Source organism: Falco biarmicus, chromosome 5 (genome assembly GCF_023638135.1).
Source record: "Falco biarmicus isolate bFalBia1 chromosome 5, bFalBia1.pri, whole genome shotgun sequence".
In the NCBI taxonomy this organism is placed as follows: Eukaryota; Metazoa; Chordata; class Aves; order Falconiformes; family Falconidae; genus Falco; species Falco biarmicus.
In genome coordinates, this window is record NC_079292.1 from 79,800,906 (window position 1) to 79,819,299 (window position 18,394).

Sequence of the window (18,394 nt, forward strand, 5' to 3'; positions counted from 1 at the left end):
AAGACATGTGTTATCATTCTCCCATTTTTCCACAGTCACACAGAGGAGTAATGTACAGCTTTTCTTTTTTCTTTTTTTCCTTTCAGGGAAGAACCTTGCAAAGCAGTGACATGTAGGATTTTACTGCAAGCATTTTTGGGTCTGAGAATAGCACCCAGGAGCCATGAATTCATGCATCAGATGGCTAAATGAGTCTTCTCAGCAATATGTAGGTTTTCATTTCCTTTTTCCTGCTGTTTGTCTTTCAGGTGATGTTTTGTATGAACTCCTTCAGCATATCCTGAAGCAAAGGAAAACCCGTATGCTCTTCACACCTTTCTTCCACTCTGGGAACTCTATCCATGCTCAGCCAGAGGTCATATTACACCAGAATCACGATGAAGGTAACTCTGTCTCATTCTTGTGGGAGCTGCCATTATAGAGGCGAGTAGGGTAAGGCTGTGAGGAATTATGTCATTTTCTGGCTCCAAAGTTACATAAGTAAAGCTACTCTCCTCCCTTTGTCTCCATAGCTTTAGAACAGCCAACTGGTCTAGGGAGTCAACTGTGCATTCTCTATTTATCTGCTATTATTTTGCCCTGTTCCCAAAGTTATGCCAGATGCAGATTAAAAAAATACCGGAAAGTTTTATTGACCCTGTTGATTAATTTTTCATCACTCCTAATTACGTAGACAAAGATGTTTCATGGACTTGTAGTGTCCTGGAGTTGCAACTAGATACAATTCTTTGCAGAGCAAGGGAGTAAGCAGCCTCAGAGAGGAACATCTAACTCAAAGTCAGTTCAACTGACAGTCTGTCACCGCATCATGCCAGAGTTCCTAGCACTGAGCACATCACCTTGCTTAGGTTTTGAGCTGATTGAACAATTCATGTTGAAAGAAAGTTTCTTCTGCAGGTTTTCTCTCATTTTTACTAACAGAATTACTTGCTTAGCCTTCTAGTAGTGTCCACACATACCATACCTGTCAGAGGTGGTGAAGAAAAAATAGCTATGTTTGTGGGATTGCAGATTCGGGCTTCTTCTAGTCATTATTAATACAGATTGAAATGTAAGTCTACCTCCTTCAATGGAAAATTGAGGGTTTCTTTTCTTTAAAAATATACACACTAAAGTACTTTTTGGTTTTCTCCAATAACAGAAAAAAATAAAGCCTAAGCCTTTTAAAAGGTCCTCTGCATGAAATGATTAGGCAAAATTCACTTTCTCAATTAAAAAAAAATATAGGAGAAAGTCGTGTTATTCCCTTTTTAAGTAAACAGAAGACAAGAGAAGAGAGTTAGGACATTGCCCTAGTCTCAGCTAACTGGAGAAAAGATGCACAAAGTATTTCAAGGTTCATCATGGTGTTGCAAAAGAAGATTCAGGGGTACTGTCAGACCTGTACAAGTTGCCTGTGACCAGCCTGAGCAAGCCAGAATCAAATGGCACCAGCAAAACTCTTGAGACTAAGCCAAGAGCAGGACAGCAGCAGGTAGGATAAGGACACTCCAAAGCATTTCCACACAGCTGTGTAAATATTTCAGATTAGAAGAGCGTGCTACAGGTCAGAATGAGGTTGAATTGGCAGAGTTGTGCAAGAGGCGGTTGCCCAGTGTATTAGGCTAAGCGCTTTAAAGAGTCCATTATTAAAATCTCCATTTTTTCCTGAAGATTGGCATTCACCCGGAAGTGTGCCCTTTCTAAATTTCAAACAGAAATACTGGCTATCCTCTCAGACACCCCTACATGAAAGATATGGAGCAACCTCCACTCGAGAGGATTTCACAGGGATGTTGATTTGGCCTTTCATGTGCGTATCTGAAAACATAAGTCCTTTTCAATCTAGTCCAACTTCTGTCAGAACACAGGATGATTAAGAAACAGCTTTGATTTCTTCCTCACTCTGGCTGCTGATAGTGCCATTGTTCTTGCTTAGAGAACTCTGTGCTATTACTTAAAACTTTTCTTTATAATGACAAAGTGAGTTAATCCAGAACCAGATGAGACCAACATTTACATCAGTGGCTTTTTACTAGCTTAAGCAAAATGGGTTTGAGTGAAATCAGTTGATAGTGGTCCAGAATACCTCCAAAGTGCATTGAAATTGGCTTGGAATCTGCCCTGTGGGCATCGGTCTCTGTCTCTGTAAAGGGATGAGCAATGGAGAGAGAATTACCTACATCTCCAGTGGTCCTTCTGACTCAGCACTGAGTCATTTGATGGGATGCCATACAGGAAGCTTACACTGTTGTTCCCTGCACTTCTTTTGTGGGTAAGCAGAGTGCCAATCTTTGGGATTGTTACGCCAGCAATTGCTCACTCCCAGAGCGAGTGCAGCCCCACCCATCACTATATGGATCACATAGGTCAGCGATTTTCCTGGCACCTGAATTTCCTTTCACAGTTTTCCCTTCAAGAAAAGAGTGTTGGTCACTCGGAACAAAGAGCCAGACTGATGAGTGAATCTATTCCTGCAGGAAGTGATATACCATATGTGCTCAACTTATAGTCATCAGATGTGCCAAGGAATGGATGTGATGAGGATATTACTCTGTTCAGGGTCATTCATGGCAGTGGAACTGCTTGGAGCTGAGTTTGAATCGTTTTATGGTAAATGACAATTTCAGCCTTGAGGGGATTCTTTAGTTCAGTATTTAAAGAGAAAGATCTTAGAGGAAAGTGAACAGTACTGTGTATCCATTTGTGGTTTTTCTTCTTGCTGCTTTTTAAAGAGTTCCTTGGTCCCTACCTTCTTTCCACCCTGTCCTGGTTCAGGATCACTGTGGTTTGAGAACAGGTAGATAGGTCTGCTTCTGTTTGGAGCTTGTTAGAGCCAGCTAATGCTCTCAGAGAGCTTGGTGGAAAGCATAGCAAGGCATTCCTTCCTGCTTTCAAGATTGCTGCTCCTCACAGCCTCACACTTTAAATAACTAAGACAAACAATACAATATTCTGGTCTGTATTTATAGGCCAGGAATGAGTGCAGTGCATTTGAATGTACGGTGATGGGGGGGGGGGGGGGAGGTCTGTAGAAGATAGGATGCTGAGTAAAACTGGGTGTTTGGTTTTCTTTCTATTGTGGCAAAGAAAGGTGACTTTAAGAAAAGACGTCCACAGAGGTAGGTCCAGTTGTAAGTTATTTGGTCTTTGACCTTCACATCATTTGGGCTATCGCACATTAGCTGGCCACATTGTATTTAAAGCTGTTTGGGCTTAAACAAGAACAATATATAGCTCTGTAATTTCATGTCCTCCAGCTGTTTCATTGTGAGTATCTAAACAGCTCCACAAATGCATTTTTCTTGTCTGGGATCACAGTTGTGTGAAATAAGTGTTCTGGAGCCATGTAGTTTCTGACTAAAATTTCAGGTTTTCCAGTAGATTTTAGTGTCCTTGTATAGATGAACAGCCCATTGATTAGGCAAAAGAGTTGGTGCTATGTCATTGCCTGGCACTACATTTTCTCAGGACTAGAGCTTTTCTTGTTCAGGCCTTTCCCTGGGTAAGTGCTGGTCCTTCTCCTGATGCCTGCTTGGGTTCCAGGGCAGCAGGAGCCCCTGGGTCTTCACCTTGACAGGGTCCTCAACAAATATCACTGCCTTGACAAGAGTGCAAGAGAATCATTAAAGAGGATCAGAGCAAATGGAGTGAACAAACAGGCAGCCACAAATACGCAGCTACTTGTTTCAGCTGTTGACATGTACCCAGCAGTTTCCTCCTCTTATCATCCAAGACTTTCAACAAACAGCACTGAAATTTGATCTTTGTTTTTCAGATAAAAACCTGTTAGTCATTGCACTCTGGTGGTATTTTCCTCTTTGTCAGTAATTTCCCAAGTCAAAACTGATGGCCTTAGCTAAGCTAAAAGTTTGCACTGTTCGTGTCAAGCATTTCATTTTGTGAGAGGATTGTTAGTACCTAAAGACACTGACCTGGAGCTGCGATTTATCTCTCCCCTGCTGTTAAGGATCACAACTGGGGAAGTATGCTCATGCAAAAGTGATGCTGGAAACCCTCCTGCTGAAATGAGTGCTTACATGGGACAACCCATCAGTAGACAGCACAGACGAAATAAAACAAGGTGAAAATACCCTTATGAAGATGGATAAACTTTAGCTAGTGTTTCACAAAGAGCTTCCTACCAGTGGGTTTTTTTCAGATAACCCAGTCCATATTTCAGAGAAAGGTATCCTCTACCTTGACCCAAGCCTCTACCATCTAAAACTTACTACCCAGTATTTTCCTGGACACATTTTCCCTTTCTGTCTCTGCTGTCTGTCTACCTTACAGTGCTCATCTTGGTACGATAATAGGAACCACATGCAGAGACATGAATGGCACAAGATAAGTTTCAAAGCATTTGCACAGGAACACAGTTAGTACAGCTGAATCAGATCTTACTTTCTTCACGTGTGTTCCCAGTCAGCTTCTCAAAATGGGATTTCTCTTTTAACACATTTCCCCAGGAACTACCGTTACATGGTGGTGGAGGGAGATTGTTTTCATGGTACTGATTTAATTCTGTGTAGTAATCACTATCTGCATTTACATGGCGTTTTTCTGGCATCTGTAGGTCACACAAATAAAAACATTTCCAAGCTGACAGCAGTACCCAATAAGCCCAGCTAGCAGTCTGACAGTTAGATCCTCACATCATGATCGCAATATCGACAGTCTGTATTTTTCTTTTTTTTTTTTCTCCACAGATAGCTTTGTCCAGAGACCTTCAAGACCATCCACAGAAACAGTCCACCACAACCCCCCAACCATTGAACTGTTGCATCGTTCTAGATCACCCATCACCAACAACCACCGTCCATCACCAGATCCCGATCAGCGGCCACTGAAGTCCCCTATGGACAACACTATCCGTCACCTCTCCCCAACTGACAGGGTGCCGGGGACAAGGCATCAGCAAGAGAATAACCACCAGGAGTCCTACCCTCTCTCAGTGTCCCCGATAGAAAACAACCACTACCCACCTCCTTCTGAGGTGCTTCAGAAGCCCTCCAGCCCTCGCCAGGAAAACACCAGGGTCATCCAGCTGATGCCCAGCCCTATCATGCATCCTTTGATACTGAACCCCAGGCACTCGGATTTCAAACCACCAAGGTTGTCTGAGGATGGGCTGCACAGGGAGGTAAAGCCAATCAACCTGTCCCACCGAGAAGAGTTAGCTTATATGAACCACATCATGGTGTCCGTATCCTCTCCTGAGGACCATGCGATGCCAATTGGAAGAATAGCAGGTAGGTGACATTCTCTAGGCTACACCAAAGTTGATGCTCTTCATTCATAACTAACCTTGCTGTACGTTAAGAGCTTCTCATTTCCTTTTGCTACTCACAAGAGTTTACGGGCATTCTGCAAGTTTCACCACGTCTGTGGTTTAGACAGTTAAATGTGATTAAACCAGTTTCATGGCAGGTAAGCAAAGGTGCAGAGTGACTTGCTTGTGACCACAGAATGCGTAATTGGTATTGAAACATTTATGTTCTGACAGTCACTGCCTCTCACTCATTAGCAATCCATTTGTTTCCCAAGATACCTATCTCCAAAGCCTTGTCCTGCAAAGAGGTAATTTTCCAAGAGATGCGCTCACATTAGTGTCCAGTTCCGTGGAAAGGAAGAAACCCTCTGTTAGTGGCCTTTGAGATAATGCAGTGTCAAACTGCTATTATGGAGATGGCAAGACCGATGAATTATCACCTTGGAGCCCTACTTCGTGGGCTTTCCTCTGCTTCTCACACTAGGATTGTCCCTTTTTACGGAAACAAGGTTGCTTTTGTCCCACGCAAACCACAGGCATTGTCTCACTTTTGATATCGTAAGTAACTGACAACATCACAACAGCTGAATCAGGAAGCTGAGGTTACAGAAGTGTTTTTTGTACTTAAAAGGGAACTCTAAATAGATAGGGAGAGTGGGAAGGGGAATCCAGCCACTTCAGAAATATCTGAATGCCCCAGTAACCAATTTCTTTTGAAAGGTGTTAATATACACCACACCCAAAAACATTCCATGCATTTATATGAGCAGCAAGCTGACATGATACTCAGCTCCTGTGGGGTATAACATGTCCACAGAGGTACATTTTATTCTTTTCTGTCCTTATATGCCTTAAATTTATTACAGATGAAGTGCTGCCTCAGCTTTAATGAGGAGGATTTACTGTTTTCTTAAGACTTAACCATTTAAATTCAAAAGGTACATATATCACTGTCTAGTCAATCATCGAGCATGAGGGTCATGATCCATTCATGTAATAGAGAGATGGGTTACAGAAATTAATCTTTTGACATTTTTTTCTGGCCGACATTTGTCTCTTTGATTTTTATTACCCACACTATTCTGAGCGAATTAAGAAATACACTTAATGTTTTATCATGGTTGCATCACTGGGAGATTTCTTTTCCATAAAGTACTATTGGGGATCGGGGGGGGTGTTAATTTATTTTTTTTTCAGAAGGAAACATTCTCTAAGCATAAAGACTGAAAAGAATATAAGAAAAAATATGGGGAGCAGGTGGTGGTACAATTTTTTATTTTAAACCCAGGAGTTTTCTTACATAATTGGGAATCTTTGGTTTCTGCATGTTGTGCACTGGGCCCAGTGACATCAGCCCTGTAATCAGTACTCTCACGTCTTTTCCATCCCTATGTTGTTTGCGTGGCAACAGAGCCCAAGCCCATGGATATTTGGGCCTATGTTGTGGTTTAACCCCAGCTGACAACTAAGTACCATGCAGCCACTCGCTCCCCTCCCTGCCCCCCACCCCAGCAAATATGTGTAGGAGTTTAAACTGTTACACACAAGGCTGTATTTCCACGCTTAGCCACTTTCACTTGCACTCTGGTGGCTTTGCTTAGAGCCATCGGCATGTCTTCAGGAGCTGGTGAATTATTTCATGCCAAAAAGACCTGAAGTGTACTTAAGAATTCAGTTCAGATCAGGGCAGTGTTCTATGGCAAAAGGTCAGGGGATTACATAGTTGGTGGTTGCTAGCATCTTAATTTCTACTGATAAGTTTGCCAGTGTACTTCCATCAGTGCCCCATGTCCTCTAATTGTAAATGCCAACAAGCCTCACTTGCTGTACAGGCATAAACTAGTGCTATTCTGGTTGGTTGTAGTGGCTCCTGAACTGTAGCTGGACCCTATAAAGAGCTCACAGCCAATTTAAACGTGACAAAACCCAGATTACTACCAAAAATGTAGACAGTCCATGACTCATGCCTGAAGTCAACTTCATCAGTGCTATTGAATTCAATGGCAGCATACTTAGACCCCCTAGAGAGAAAGTACGTACCTTTCTACCTGCTTCCCACCCATTTCACAGTCTTCGATTTAGAGCTGTTGCCATTAAGTGATTTCATTTTAAGACCATCTCTTTCTTATGTCAGCATAAATCTGTTTTCCACCTGAGTGTCCTTGTCTTCACTGACAGTACTATAGTTAACGTGGAGGCTTTTGTCCAACCATGGCTTGCCACTTTAATTTGAAAGAGACTATGAAAATTACAACACTTGGTTCTTGAACTGCAAATATACATCAGTACAGATTTATTGTTAAAAAAATATTTTTACAGATCGCTGGCATTATTTCCATTTTATGGATGAGGAAGGCTGACGAGTTGAGTAATGAAAAGATTTACCAATAGCCCAGTGCCAGAGCTAAGTACTTATCTGTTTACACTGGTGAGAAGAGAGCCTTGACTTTCTACTGGCTTAACCATTTGCATGCAGGTGATTTTCAGGGGAGATAGTGTTCAGGAGCCAGCTACCAGGGAAGACCCATGGGCTGCTGACTAAAACATTGGGCTGAGCTCCAAAACATGTTCTATTCCCAGCTCAGATATTTTAAATTGTAAGAGGAGTTCTTCCGGGACTTCAGGTACCTTACAGCCTCATAAACCTGTTTACTTGTAGATAGAGTCTGCTTTTAAATGCAGCATGCAATTACTTGGTGCTGGGAAAGAAAACAATGTTTCTGCAGTGATGTTGCTGCTATCCACAAACACTTTGTTTTCAGGAGGTGGATCAATAGAGCTCTGGACTTCCTGTCAGACAAAATAATGACCTGTACTCACCGGCTGACTAATCTTTCCTACCTTTTTGTGTAATATCATTTCACAAAATATTAATTTTACTGGTAAAGCACTTTCCCTTTTACAGCAAAGAATTTCAGGTTGAAGGTCTTACTCTTTTCCTCTAAGGCCATTTTACACTTCTCTAGCAAATGAAGAGGCATAAAGTCTCTTTATGTTACTCATTAAGGTCCCATATATTATTCTGCAGTGGCTAGAGCTGATTTTTAAAAATATGTTTAGCTATCTTCTCAATACAATATGCACGAGTCTCTTCTATAACTTTGTTAGAACTAGAGGTCATTATGTTGGGATGATCCAAAGGCAGACCTGCATGCCCTGTAAATACACCAGGCAAGGGTAAAGCTAACTCAAGCATCAATAGTCATCTAGCTCCGACAGCACTTAAAAAATATTAAAAATACCTGAGAAAGGGAGTTGAGCAGAGTGGTGTAATGGACCATTTTCCCCGCTGGAACTGCTAATTCAAAGCAGTAACAGTGTTGGTAGTCAGCTCCTAACTTGGGCTGTAGCAAACAGGCAGTCTATCTGGCTTACTTTTAGCTCTGAATTTTTAAAATAGGCCATCTTTGTTCCCCCCAGATAGCCTCCAAGGGTTTCACTCTGTGGGGAGAAAAAATACACTTTTTCTTTCTTTCTTTTTTTTTTTTAATGCAGTTGCAGTTTTGATCAAGAGAGACACCTGAAGTTAGCTCTGCAGAATGGAAAGTCCAGTCCCCCGCACCTCTGACTGGGAGGGTTTTGTTATCGAACATTTTAAGACCTTGATATCTCATAAGAGGTACTTCCCCAGGGTACAAGGAGAGGCAGGGGTTATTGCATTGGCGGGCATTTGTAGCATGTCATGGTTGAGGCATGCACTGCAGCCCTGGTGGAACCACAGCCACCAGTAACCCTCCCTGCAGCCATCCTGAAGTTCTGTCCCCACAGCTTTCCTTGGAAGCTCTGCTGTTGACTTCAGCCAAGGCAGTTTTTCACCACAAACCTTTATTTAGGTGTCAAAAATGTCCTTTTTTTCAGATATCCATGTCCACCGCAGCTTGTTAGCATGCAGGAAAATGGGAACTGACATATTAGATCTCATCAGAAACCTGTCAGTGGCCTAAAGGAAGACACAGGAATCCCTGCAAGAGGCAGTTACGGGACTACAACAGGGTTGGTTTTGTCCTAACTTTTATCACATAGAGGTTGGCTTAGAAACATCCAAATTAATTAATCTCATTACATGCTGGTATTTACCTCACTTTTGATTCAGTCATTTAAAACTCAGTAGTACAATTCTGGATGTTTCTCGTGAGGGGAAGTAGATTGCTGAGCAGGTTCCTGGAATTTCCAGCTCGCAGTGTCTTCTTCTGTAGTAGCTCTCTGAGACTGAAAGGGTTGATCACTAATCCACAGCAAATGCTGGCACTGAAACTTTGGGATACAGATAAAACTGTCCCTTTACCCAAGCGTTGTCCAGTACAGATACTAACCAGAAGACTGCCTGGGAGTGAAAGGCAGAGTGTCGCAGAGCAGTGGGAGGTGCAGCTGGATTCCCCCCAGGGGCTCCCTGTCCTGTCGGAGTTGAGACCCAATAAAACCCATTAAGCTCCAGGTTCACTCTGTACGTGTCTGGGGCAGACCTACCCATTCATACAAGCAGCTTGAAAGGATGAGTGTTGCTATTCTTCCACAGAGCTCCGCCCTGCCTATTGCTTTTGATTCTGCTCTGCATTTGGTGGGGGCGAAATCTAAAGGCAGGTGAGTCTTGTGCCTGTTGTTGTCTACTGGTATGCTGTTCTTATCAGCTGGGTTACCTCAGCAACTGGGCTGTATCTGACTTTATGAGCTGCCAGATTTGTTTCCTCCCCTTCATAAGTCTGAGGCAAAGCTAGGTAATGTTTAAACTGTTCAGAGGCACATTGTCTACTACTGTATCGGTTTGGCCCATAAAACTATTGTCTGCTGTTGGAATGAGGACAAGCAAGATTCCTACCCTCCCAAAGTCATGAAAGAGATCTACCTCCAGCTTTGCTTCTGACTTGTCTCAGCCTCTCGGTGTGCCACACATCCAGAGGGTACAGGGGCATAGCATGAACCCCGCAGATTTGTAGCAAGACACTTAACAAGTGACTTCTCAATAAAAACAGTCTGATGGCCAAAACTGAAAAGGCAGTCCTCTGCTAAGAGCGCATCAGCTATGAATGACTCACATGCTACTGAAATCTACAAAAGAGCACTTAGGATGGATGTAGGCTATGGGCTAAGTCTGAGCATGGGGAGCTCTCTAAGGACAACTCAGAGTAGTTGAGTTGGGTTGTTTTGTGTGGGGAGAGAGGTTGGAGTAGGAACAGGATCAGGGTTTCTCTTCACCCTTTGTTTTAAAAACTTAATCACTTCTCATAAACTTGCATGGGAAGGGAAAAGACAGGAGGAATTAGCTAAGTGAATTTTTCACAGAATGCTTGAAAGAAGTGCAAATCAACCGATACTTTTTCTTTACTTCGGGGTTGAGCTGGAAAGCTTCTTTTAAAGGAGGATAAAAACTCAGCTGATTGAGCTATTATATTTGTAACAGCAGACATTTAGAACTTAAACATCACAAGACACCAAACTTCAAACCATAGCACCTTGGTCAGCAGTATCTCCCCAATTTATCTGCTAGTGCCAGAGCCCCAGTACCCACGTTTGCTCCAGATGTGTCAGTGAGACATTTACGGCTGTGTAGGATGACCTTTTTAACTGATACACCAGCAAAATCCTATGTGCAAGTGCAGTTATACCACATTAGTTTATTTTCCTTTCTGTACAAAACAGACATAGTTACTATGCAATGGCATATGCTGGGTGGGAGGGAGAGAGGGAGAAGGGATGGGAAAGGACGCAAAGAACAGTTATGCCTATATAGTAAAGGCAGTAAAAACTAACAACTATGCACAACTTAGAAGTTAAAAGTTTTGCAGCAGCTGATACTGTTAGCCCTCACAGAAGGGCTGGAAAAAAATATGGAGAAGATGATGCTGCGTACTATTGAAAGGCATTCAAAGAATAATGCAATCATCAAGCACAGTCAACATGGGTTCACAAAAGGAAAGTCCTGTTTAATGAATTTGATATCCTTCTATGATAAGGTCACCTGCCTAGTGGGTGAAGGGAAGGCAGGGGATGTAGTTTTTGTGGATTTTAGTAAGGTTTTTGGTACTGTCCCTCACAGCATCCCTCTGGAGAAGTTGTCCAGCTGTGGGATGAGCAAGTTCACAGTGTGCTGGCTGAAGAACTGGCTGAAGGGCAGAGCTCAAAGGGCTGTAGTGAATGGGGCTACATTTGGCTGGAGGCCGGTCACCAGCAGTGTTCCTCAGGCCTCAGTTCTAGGGCCAGTGCTGTTCAATACACTTATCAACTATCTGGATGCAGGAGTTGAATGCACCATTAGCAAGTTTGCTGATGATACCAAACTGGGAGATGCTGGTGCCTCTCTTTGGGGACAAGACACCTTGCAGAGGGATCTAGATAGTTTGAAGCACTAGGCTATGATTAGTGGAATGAAATTTAACAAGTCAAAATGCCGGATTCTGCACCTAGGACAGAGTAATGCTGGGCACAGATGTGAGCTGGGAGAGGAGTAGCTGGAGAGCAGCCCTGCAGAAAGGGACCTGGGGACCTGGGGGTGCTGGTTGACACAGGCTCAACATGAGTGAGCCAGCAGTGTGCCCTGGCAGCCAAGAGGGCAAACCACATCTGGGGGGCATCAAACCAGCATAACCAGCTGGTCAAAAAAGGTGATTATCCTGCTGTGTTCAGCAAGGCCTCGCCTTGAGTACTGTGTGTAGTTCTGGGCCTCATGGTTTAAGAAGGATGTGAAGGTCCTTGAATGCGTCCAGAGGAGGGCAACACAGCTGGTGAAAGGGCTGGAAGGAATGTCTTGTGAGGAGCAGTTAAGAACCTTGGGTTTGGTTGGTTTGGAGAAAAGGAGGCTGAGGGGTGACCTTACTGCTCTCTACAGCTTCCTGGGGAGGGGGAGTGGGGAGGGAGGTGCTGATCTCTTCTCCCTGGGATCCAGTGACAAGGTGCATGGGAATGGTTCAAAGCTGCACCAGGGAAGGTTTCATCTAGACATTCTTTACCAAGAGGGTGGTCAAACACTAGAACAGGCATTTGGAAATGCCCTTAATAATGTGCTTTAACTTTTGGTCAGCCCTGAAGTGGTCAGGCAGTTGGACTAGTGATCGTTGTGGGTCCCTTCCAACTGAAATAGTCCTGTTCTATTCTGTTGCAGGGGATGCAGCTTCCTGTTCCATTTAATTTTTAGTGTTTGAAATACAGTAGTATCTATAGGCTCTATTGTGCTATAGTCCCTGCCCCAAAGAGCTTACTGTCCAAACAGGCAAGGTAAATTTAAAGAAAGGCCAGCACACAAAGGTGAAAGGTGTTGGAAAGAGAGAGCTATACTGCATAGAAAATAATGCAGTACAGTGTATCAGTAGACACCATCTGACCAGCCCCTCACTCAAAATTGTAGGTTAAATTTACTTCCAGATTTTAGTGACTAATAACACCTCTTGTTATGTTATAATGCCTTACATTTACCTGTTCCACTTTGTTAAAAAATGTATTATCCAATTTAAAATTGGAGCAACCAATATCTTGCATTACTGGTCAGCCTGGTATTTCCATGGGGTTTTTCTTCACTGGATGTCTCACCATGACAGCATCCCAAGCTAGCTGTAAACTGGAGAGGCTGGGTATATAATTTACACTGAGCTATCTGCTGCTGCTTTGGTCTGTTGCAGCATTTAAAGCTAGTCATAATGTTTCTGTGATACAGCCACTTCTGTTTCAATGTTGCAGTCACATCCTCCAAGCAAAAACAAAATCTGCCCAACTGTGGCCTACTAGGGCAATATCTCAGATTCCTGAACCCACATCAGTCTGGTCTTTTTTGTTGTTGTTAGTTGTGAATTCTCTACATGCATAAGGCAGTGAGCATGAGTGTTAGTAGTAAAAAGGCTTGAACTTAATTCCCTTATATTGTCATTTGGTGGTTGTTGAGTGACTATTCCAGAATGACGATACTGCTTTGTAATTAGAAACCTTCTTAAAGAAATTCACTTATGTGGACAGGAATGTCCCACAGACCTGCTGTGGCACTTGATATTGGCAAGAGCCTACACCAGTCAGGTTCTCTGTGTGCACCAGCCCTCAAGCATACTATCCTTCCAGTGATGTGCATCACTGTTTCATTCATTACTATTCCCCTTTCCAAAGCAAAATCACCACAAGCTTCACTGTGGTGAATTCTTCTCTAAACTGAAAATGATTGCTGTATCCTCCTTTGGGGAGGATGAGTGCTGGCAAACTAAGCTGCAGAGGCTTAGCTTTTGTTGTATGCACAGACTTTGGGGGCAACTGTGGCAAGACAGTGTCAGCAGCTGAACAGTTACAAGTTATAGCCTGGCAGGCTATGGAAACCGAAACAGTAGTTCACTTCAGCATGGTCAGTTGTAAGTGGTGGGGGTTCAGCACCTGCTTTTCAGGCAGCAGACCCTCCTTTCTATAGGGCAGCAGCTCATACAGACAGATTGGAGCCTTGAAACAGCCTGAGAAACTTGGTGTAGGCATGGCCTGTCACTCCCATTTGGATATGGCAATGATAATGTCACTGGCCTTGTTTAATGCCCTTGCAGCCATGTACACTTTTACATTTGCAGTACATTGCCACATTTATTTCAAGCCCCTTGTGGAAAGCCAGACTATTATAAAGAGTCTAAAGTATGGATGAGAGTCAAGCTCCTAGACTTCATATTCACAGAAGTTTTCATTATAACCTTGAGAGTCATCTTAACACAGCATTAACAATTAATTTCAGCATGAAAGTGTGCCTTCCCTGCCAATTTAACTAATGACACTTAAGCAATAGCTGAATGGCAATAGCTTGGATAGGTGGTTGCAGATTTTCTGTGAAGTGTCTTGCTTTATAGCTGCCTCCATCCTTACTGCACAGTTACAGGAGCAGAAATTGTGGTTGGGGCTTGTTCAGGTCCACTCAGAAGGCAAGACTGACCAAGCCAGAGGAAAGCTCAGTCATTTAGATTTCATCCTTCTCATTACTGTCCTGCAGCATCTACATGCCATGGCTAGACAGATGTCATAAATGGGTTCAGAACACCCTCTGCCTCCATTGGGGTCAGCAGGATGTTAAACACTTTTTAAAAAAACTTGCCTTTTAATGAAAACTTGCCCTTATTTTCCCTGTATATTGCACGCTTTCTTCAGGCTAGTTGTGTCAGCAATTCAGATTTTCTTCTACAAAGCAAACTTGCATCACTTTGAACCTGTTTAGTTAAACGAGGAAAATAACACTGTAATGTCGACAGTGTTGACACTGCACATCACTCTCTTCGGAGACAGGCCTATTTAAGTCTGGCTTTAATGCTAATCACTTAGAAATGGCATACAAAAGCTTGCATCACTTTGTGTTAATTCAAATTACCTTTAAACTGCTAAGAGTACTGTTTTCCATCTCGGCTGAGGGAACGGAAGGACAGAGTTTGGCTATAGCTAAATGTGGAGATTTAACCCCAAGAAGGGGAGGTCACATTTCAGTTTCCTGCAGGGGACCTATCAGAAGTCACAAGTTTACGGTTTATGAAGTCTCTTCAGGGGGAATTTCCTGGGAACACACCAGAAGCCACATCCTCCAGCCATGCTCACACCTCTCAGAGCATTCTAGGCTTTCTGGTGGAGCACGGAAGTGAGGTTCTTGGGCAGCAGTCTGCTACAGACAATTATTTTCTGCTCTCAAAAAAACCCTAGAAGTCTAAACCTGAGGGTGAACTGAGCTAATGTCAGAAGATTCTGGAGATTCTCACCTTGTGGGGTCAAAAATTATTACTCTTGTTGGGAATGCCTTTGCTGTAGTTAAGTCACTCCTGCTTTTGCCCAGTTCTCTGAAGTACAAGTCAGAAGATAAAGCTTCATCTATTCTTCAATTCCCATAATTAAAGTGTTTGGCCAGTTTTCTGATGCCTGCATGGTTGTGAGGTGGTTGTAGGATGCACACATGAACAGGCGGAGGTTGAATTTATTTCCCTTTTCCTAGTCATTACCCTTCATGATCAAGAAAGGGGAGGAAAAGCCACAGGAGGATCAGAGGCAGATTTCTTTAGCAAGATAAATGGAAGAGTGCTGTCTGCCATTATGGTGGAGCAGGAAAAAAACAACACTTGAAACCAATATCGGAAATAGTCCGTTTGGTGGGGATGGGGGGATGGAGCAGGGGAACAAGACAGGAGGAAATAAAAGTCATTTTTTAATAGAACAGACTTCAGCTTGCAAAGTCTTTATCTGTCGAACTGTCTCTGGCCCATCCATTACATATTCTTTGTAATTTAAGTGCTCTTTTCTACAACCACATGAGGAATATTAACCTTTTGGATCCTCCTTCCCTATACAACTTTTTATTGCCAAAGACAGATCTTGGCCTCATCTTGCTGTGTTACTTCTACAACCTCACAGAACAACTGTTTACAGCGTGACAGTCTCAGGTTTCTGCTGTCCTTCTGCCTGATCTCCCACTGGTGTTTGTGTACAAGAAAGAAGCAACATACAACTGTTGTATAATGTGATCGGGCAACCTTTTTACTCAGGCCCAGCCTGAATTTGCTGAGCTGAACAAATAGTTGTCTGTCAAAAGGTTTCTCCACAAGAAACATTCAGCTTACCATCCTGCTTCCAACAGCAGCCAACATTCATGGAAAGAAATCTCTTTTCTCTCAGTAACCTGGATGTGGATTACCATAGAGGGATGAGCAGGACTGCTCCATCTCAGGATCAGTGCTCCCACAGTCCTCAGAGCCATTTAACTCCTTAATCGTGAGACTTAGTTACTTTTTTCTTGTAGTTTTGTCTGCTAAAATAAGTATGTCATGGAATTAGATAGATACTGAGGCTGGATTGCGTCTCAACACAGCAGTAATTCTACTGTAGCATGTCTGTCTTTCTCAGTGTGCTGTCTGTTGGTTTCCCAATTCATTTTTTGCCATGGGAAAGGTTTTCAGCAAGAATGCAGGAGCTGATGTGATAAGGTCCAGTAACGTCTTTCCTCTCCTTTGCACCAGATTTATTTTTCCTCCATGTCCATTTGTGTGATGACAGCAAGTTAACTGAGTAGTTCTAACCATACTTCTGAAACACATTACAGTATCAGCCAGCCTGATGAACTTCATTCACAAGTTAGATAGTCCGAAGGTCCATTTGACTTGTCCAGAAAGTTCTGCCCATTGCACAGTTTAGGATGTGGTTAAAATGCAATTAGAGCTCATCTCCCTGACAAGTCTAAACCAAGTCAGGACTTAGGAGTTCTCTCCCAGTCTTTTTTATTTTCTGTACAACAGCCATTAACCTTTGTAATTTCTTGGTTCTGCCTACAGTTTAAACAAATCCAGATGCCCCAAAATAGTGTTGTCTTCTTAGAGACTTAATGACCTTCTCCAACAAGGGCAATGATCACAGACAGCAGGCTAAAGGTCCACAGGACCTTCTAGCCTCTCCCTCCTTCCTCCTTGTCTTCACCTGCTCTGCCAGTATAGTCTTGCCACCTTCTTTGTGATGGCTTTAGCATTCACTAGCTCTTCCTCTACACAGATTTGGCTCTCAAATAGCAGAAAGCTGGCTGGTGGTTTGTGTTCTTCTGTTTAAGTGATTTAATTTGGCTTATGGAGAAATATAACAGAGCCAGCACAACGTAAGCGGCAGGATGAAGGGAGGATGCAATGGAAGGGAGATCGGGACCTTCTTCTTGCAGCAGCTATGGCCAGCTGAATTTTACCAGTTCATCATTTTGATACCGTAAGCATCACCATATTATCTACTCTAACCACACTTCATGTGTGAATACAGAAACCAGAGTAGAGAGGGCTCCTAGAAAAGCTCCCTTCATCAGCCTCAGTTGTGAACAGCCATTGCTTGCTTCACTGTGAACAAATGCAGCTGAAGCACAAATCACCTTGTAAAAGAAAGGGGCCTAAGCTTGGGAGAACTCTTCAGCTGGTAGAAATCACAGAACCATTTAAGTCAAATGATATCATGCTGGAGAAATTTTAGGCTAACCTACTCAGCAAGGGGTAAGGCCTCAGCTGATGTCAGAGGGAGTGTGACAACGTTACTTTGGCATGATCTCTTCCTCTGTGAAGCCATGTTAGCTTCCAAGTCAGTCATCAGCCAGACCAAATGCATTTTATATAATGATCTTCAGTGCAAGATGTGGGTGGGTCTCGCAAAACGTTTCTGTGGTTAAGACAGCATTTTGGTGTTTGATACATGAAGAGAGCCAGCTCTGCTTCTGCGCCGTGGGCCTCACTGAAACAACAGGGGTCTGAGGTGCAGTGTGTGCTTTAGGAAATATTGCAGTGCAGGGGAATGTTATATCCTGAACAAAAGATGTCATTAGCATGTATAAGCCTGTACTGTTAACAGCATTATTGAGTGTAAGGAAGCAGATACAAGACCTCCCACTAGTGCAACATCAAGACCACCGTGGCCAAACGATACTAGAGAAGTCATTCATAATGGCTGGACAAGTGTCAAAATACAAGAAACCTAAGATCCATAACATTAAATTCATAGATCATTCTGAGATGGTATATAAATTCTAAGGGATGTGTGTATTACTATCATATAGTCATTAGGAAGTATTTATATGCCAGTGTTCTTTACATGTATATTCAGAAGACTGTGCCTATTGTCCTAAATGGTATTTGAAATGAAGAATCTATAATACATGCTTCCAGTCATACAGTGTCTATATGACTGTCACAATATTACAGGCTCCCCTTTTTTTTAACATTACCAAAGCAGTGCTGTCAGTGTGGGCAGTAAACAGAGCTTTTCAGCCAGAGAGGAGAAATTGGTTTACCATGCCAAGGAGGAGTGGCTGAGGTTTGGGCACTTGCTGCCATGTGAAAGGTGAGGTTAAAACTAGAGCAAAGACACAAGCTTACTGCGATCAGTGGAGTTTAAAGCCAGCAGCTGGTGTTTATGGGAGAGATTTCTTCCTACTCCTCAGACCCCAACTGCTCTGTCCCCTCTCCCCCACCCTCTCCAGAGCTGTGCAGCTGCCTGTTTCTTTCATGCCTAGTGTCAACCCTGGCAGCCAAGTGGTAGCCAGGAGACTGAGTGGGGTGGCAACACCCAAGGCTTTACTCTAGCCCTGCCAGCCTTGGGGCTGTTCAGTACATGGATGTTATTAGCAGGAATGTGAAACTGCTGCCTCTTGCACATGTAGGGCAGTGCTTGTGGGGGACATTTTGAGAGCCAGCTAAGTAC

The 18,394-nt window shown here is 43.1% G+C and overlaps 1 protein-coding gene across 6 annotated transcripts in view; it reads left to right on the top strand.

Moving 5' to 3' along the window:
- The window catches only part of ETV6 (ETS variant transcription factor 6), a 139,968-nt gene that overhangs the window by 109,393 nt on the left and 12,181 nt on the right, over positions 1-18,394 (top strand). For all 6 annotated transcript variants that reach the window (XM_056339909.1, XM_056339906.1, XM_056339907.1 and 3 more), the window contains 2 exons: positions 249-383; positions 4,689-5,231. In XM_056339909.1, coding sequence (XP_056195884.1) covers positions 249-383; positions 4,689-5,231 — 678 coding nt within the window. The remainder of the gene's footprint in view (positions 1-248; positions 384-4,688; positions 5,232-18,394) is intronic.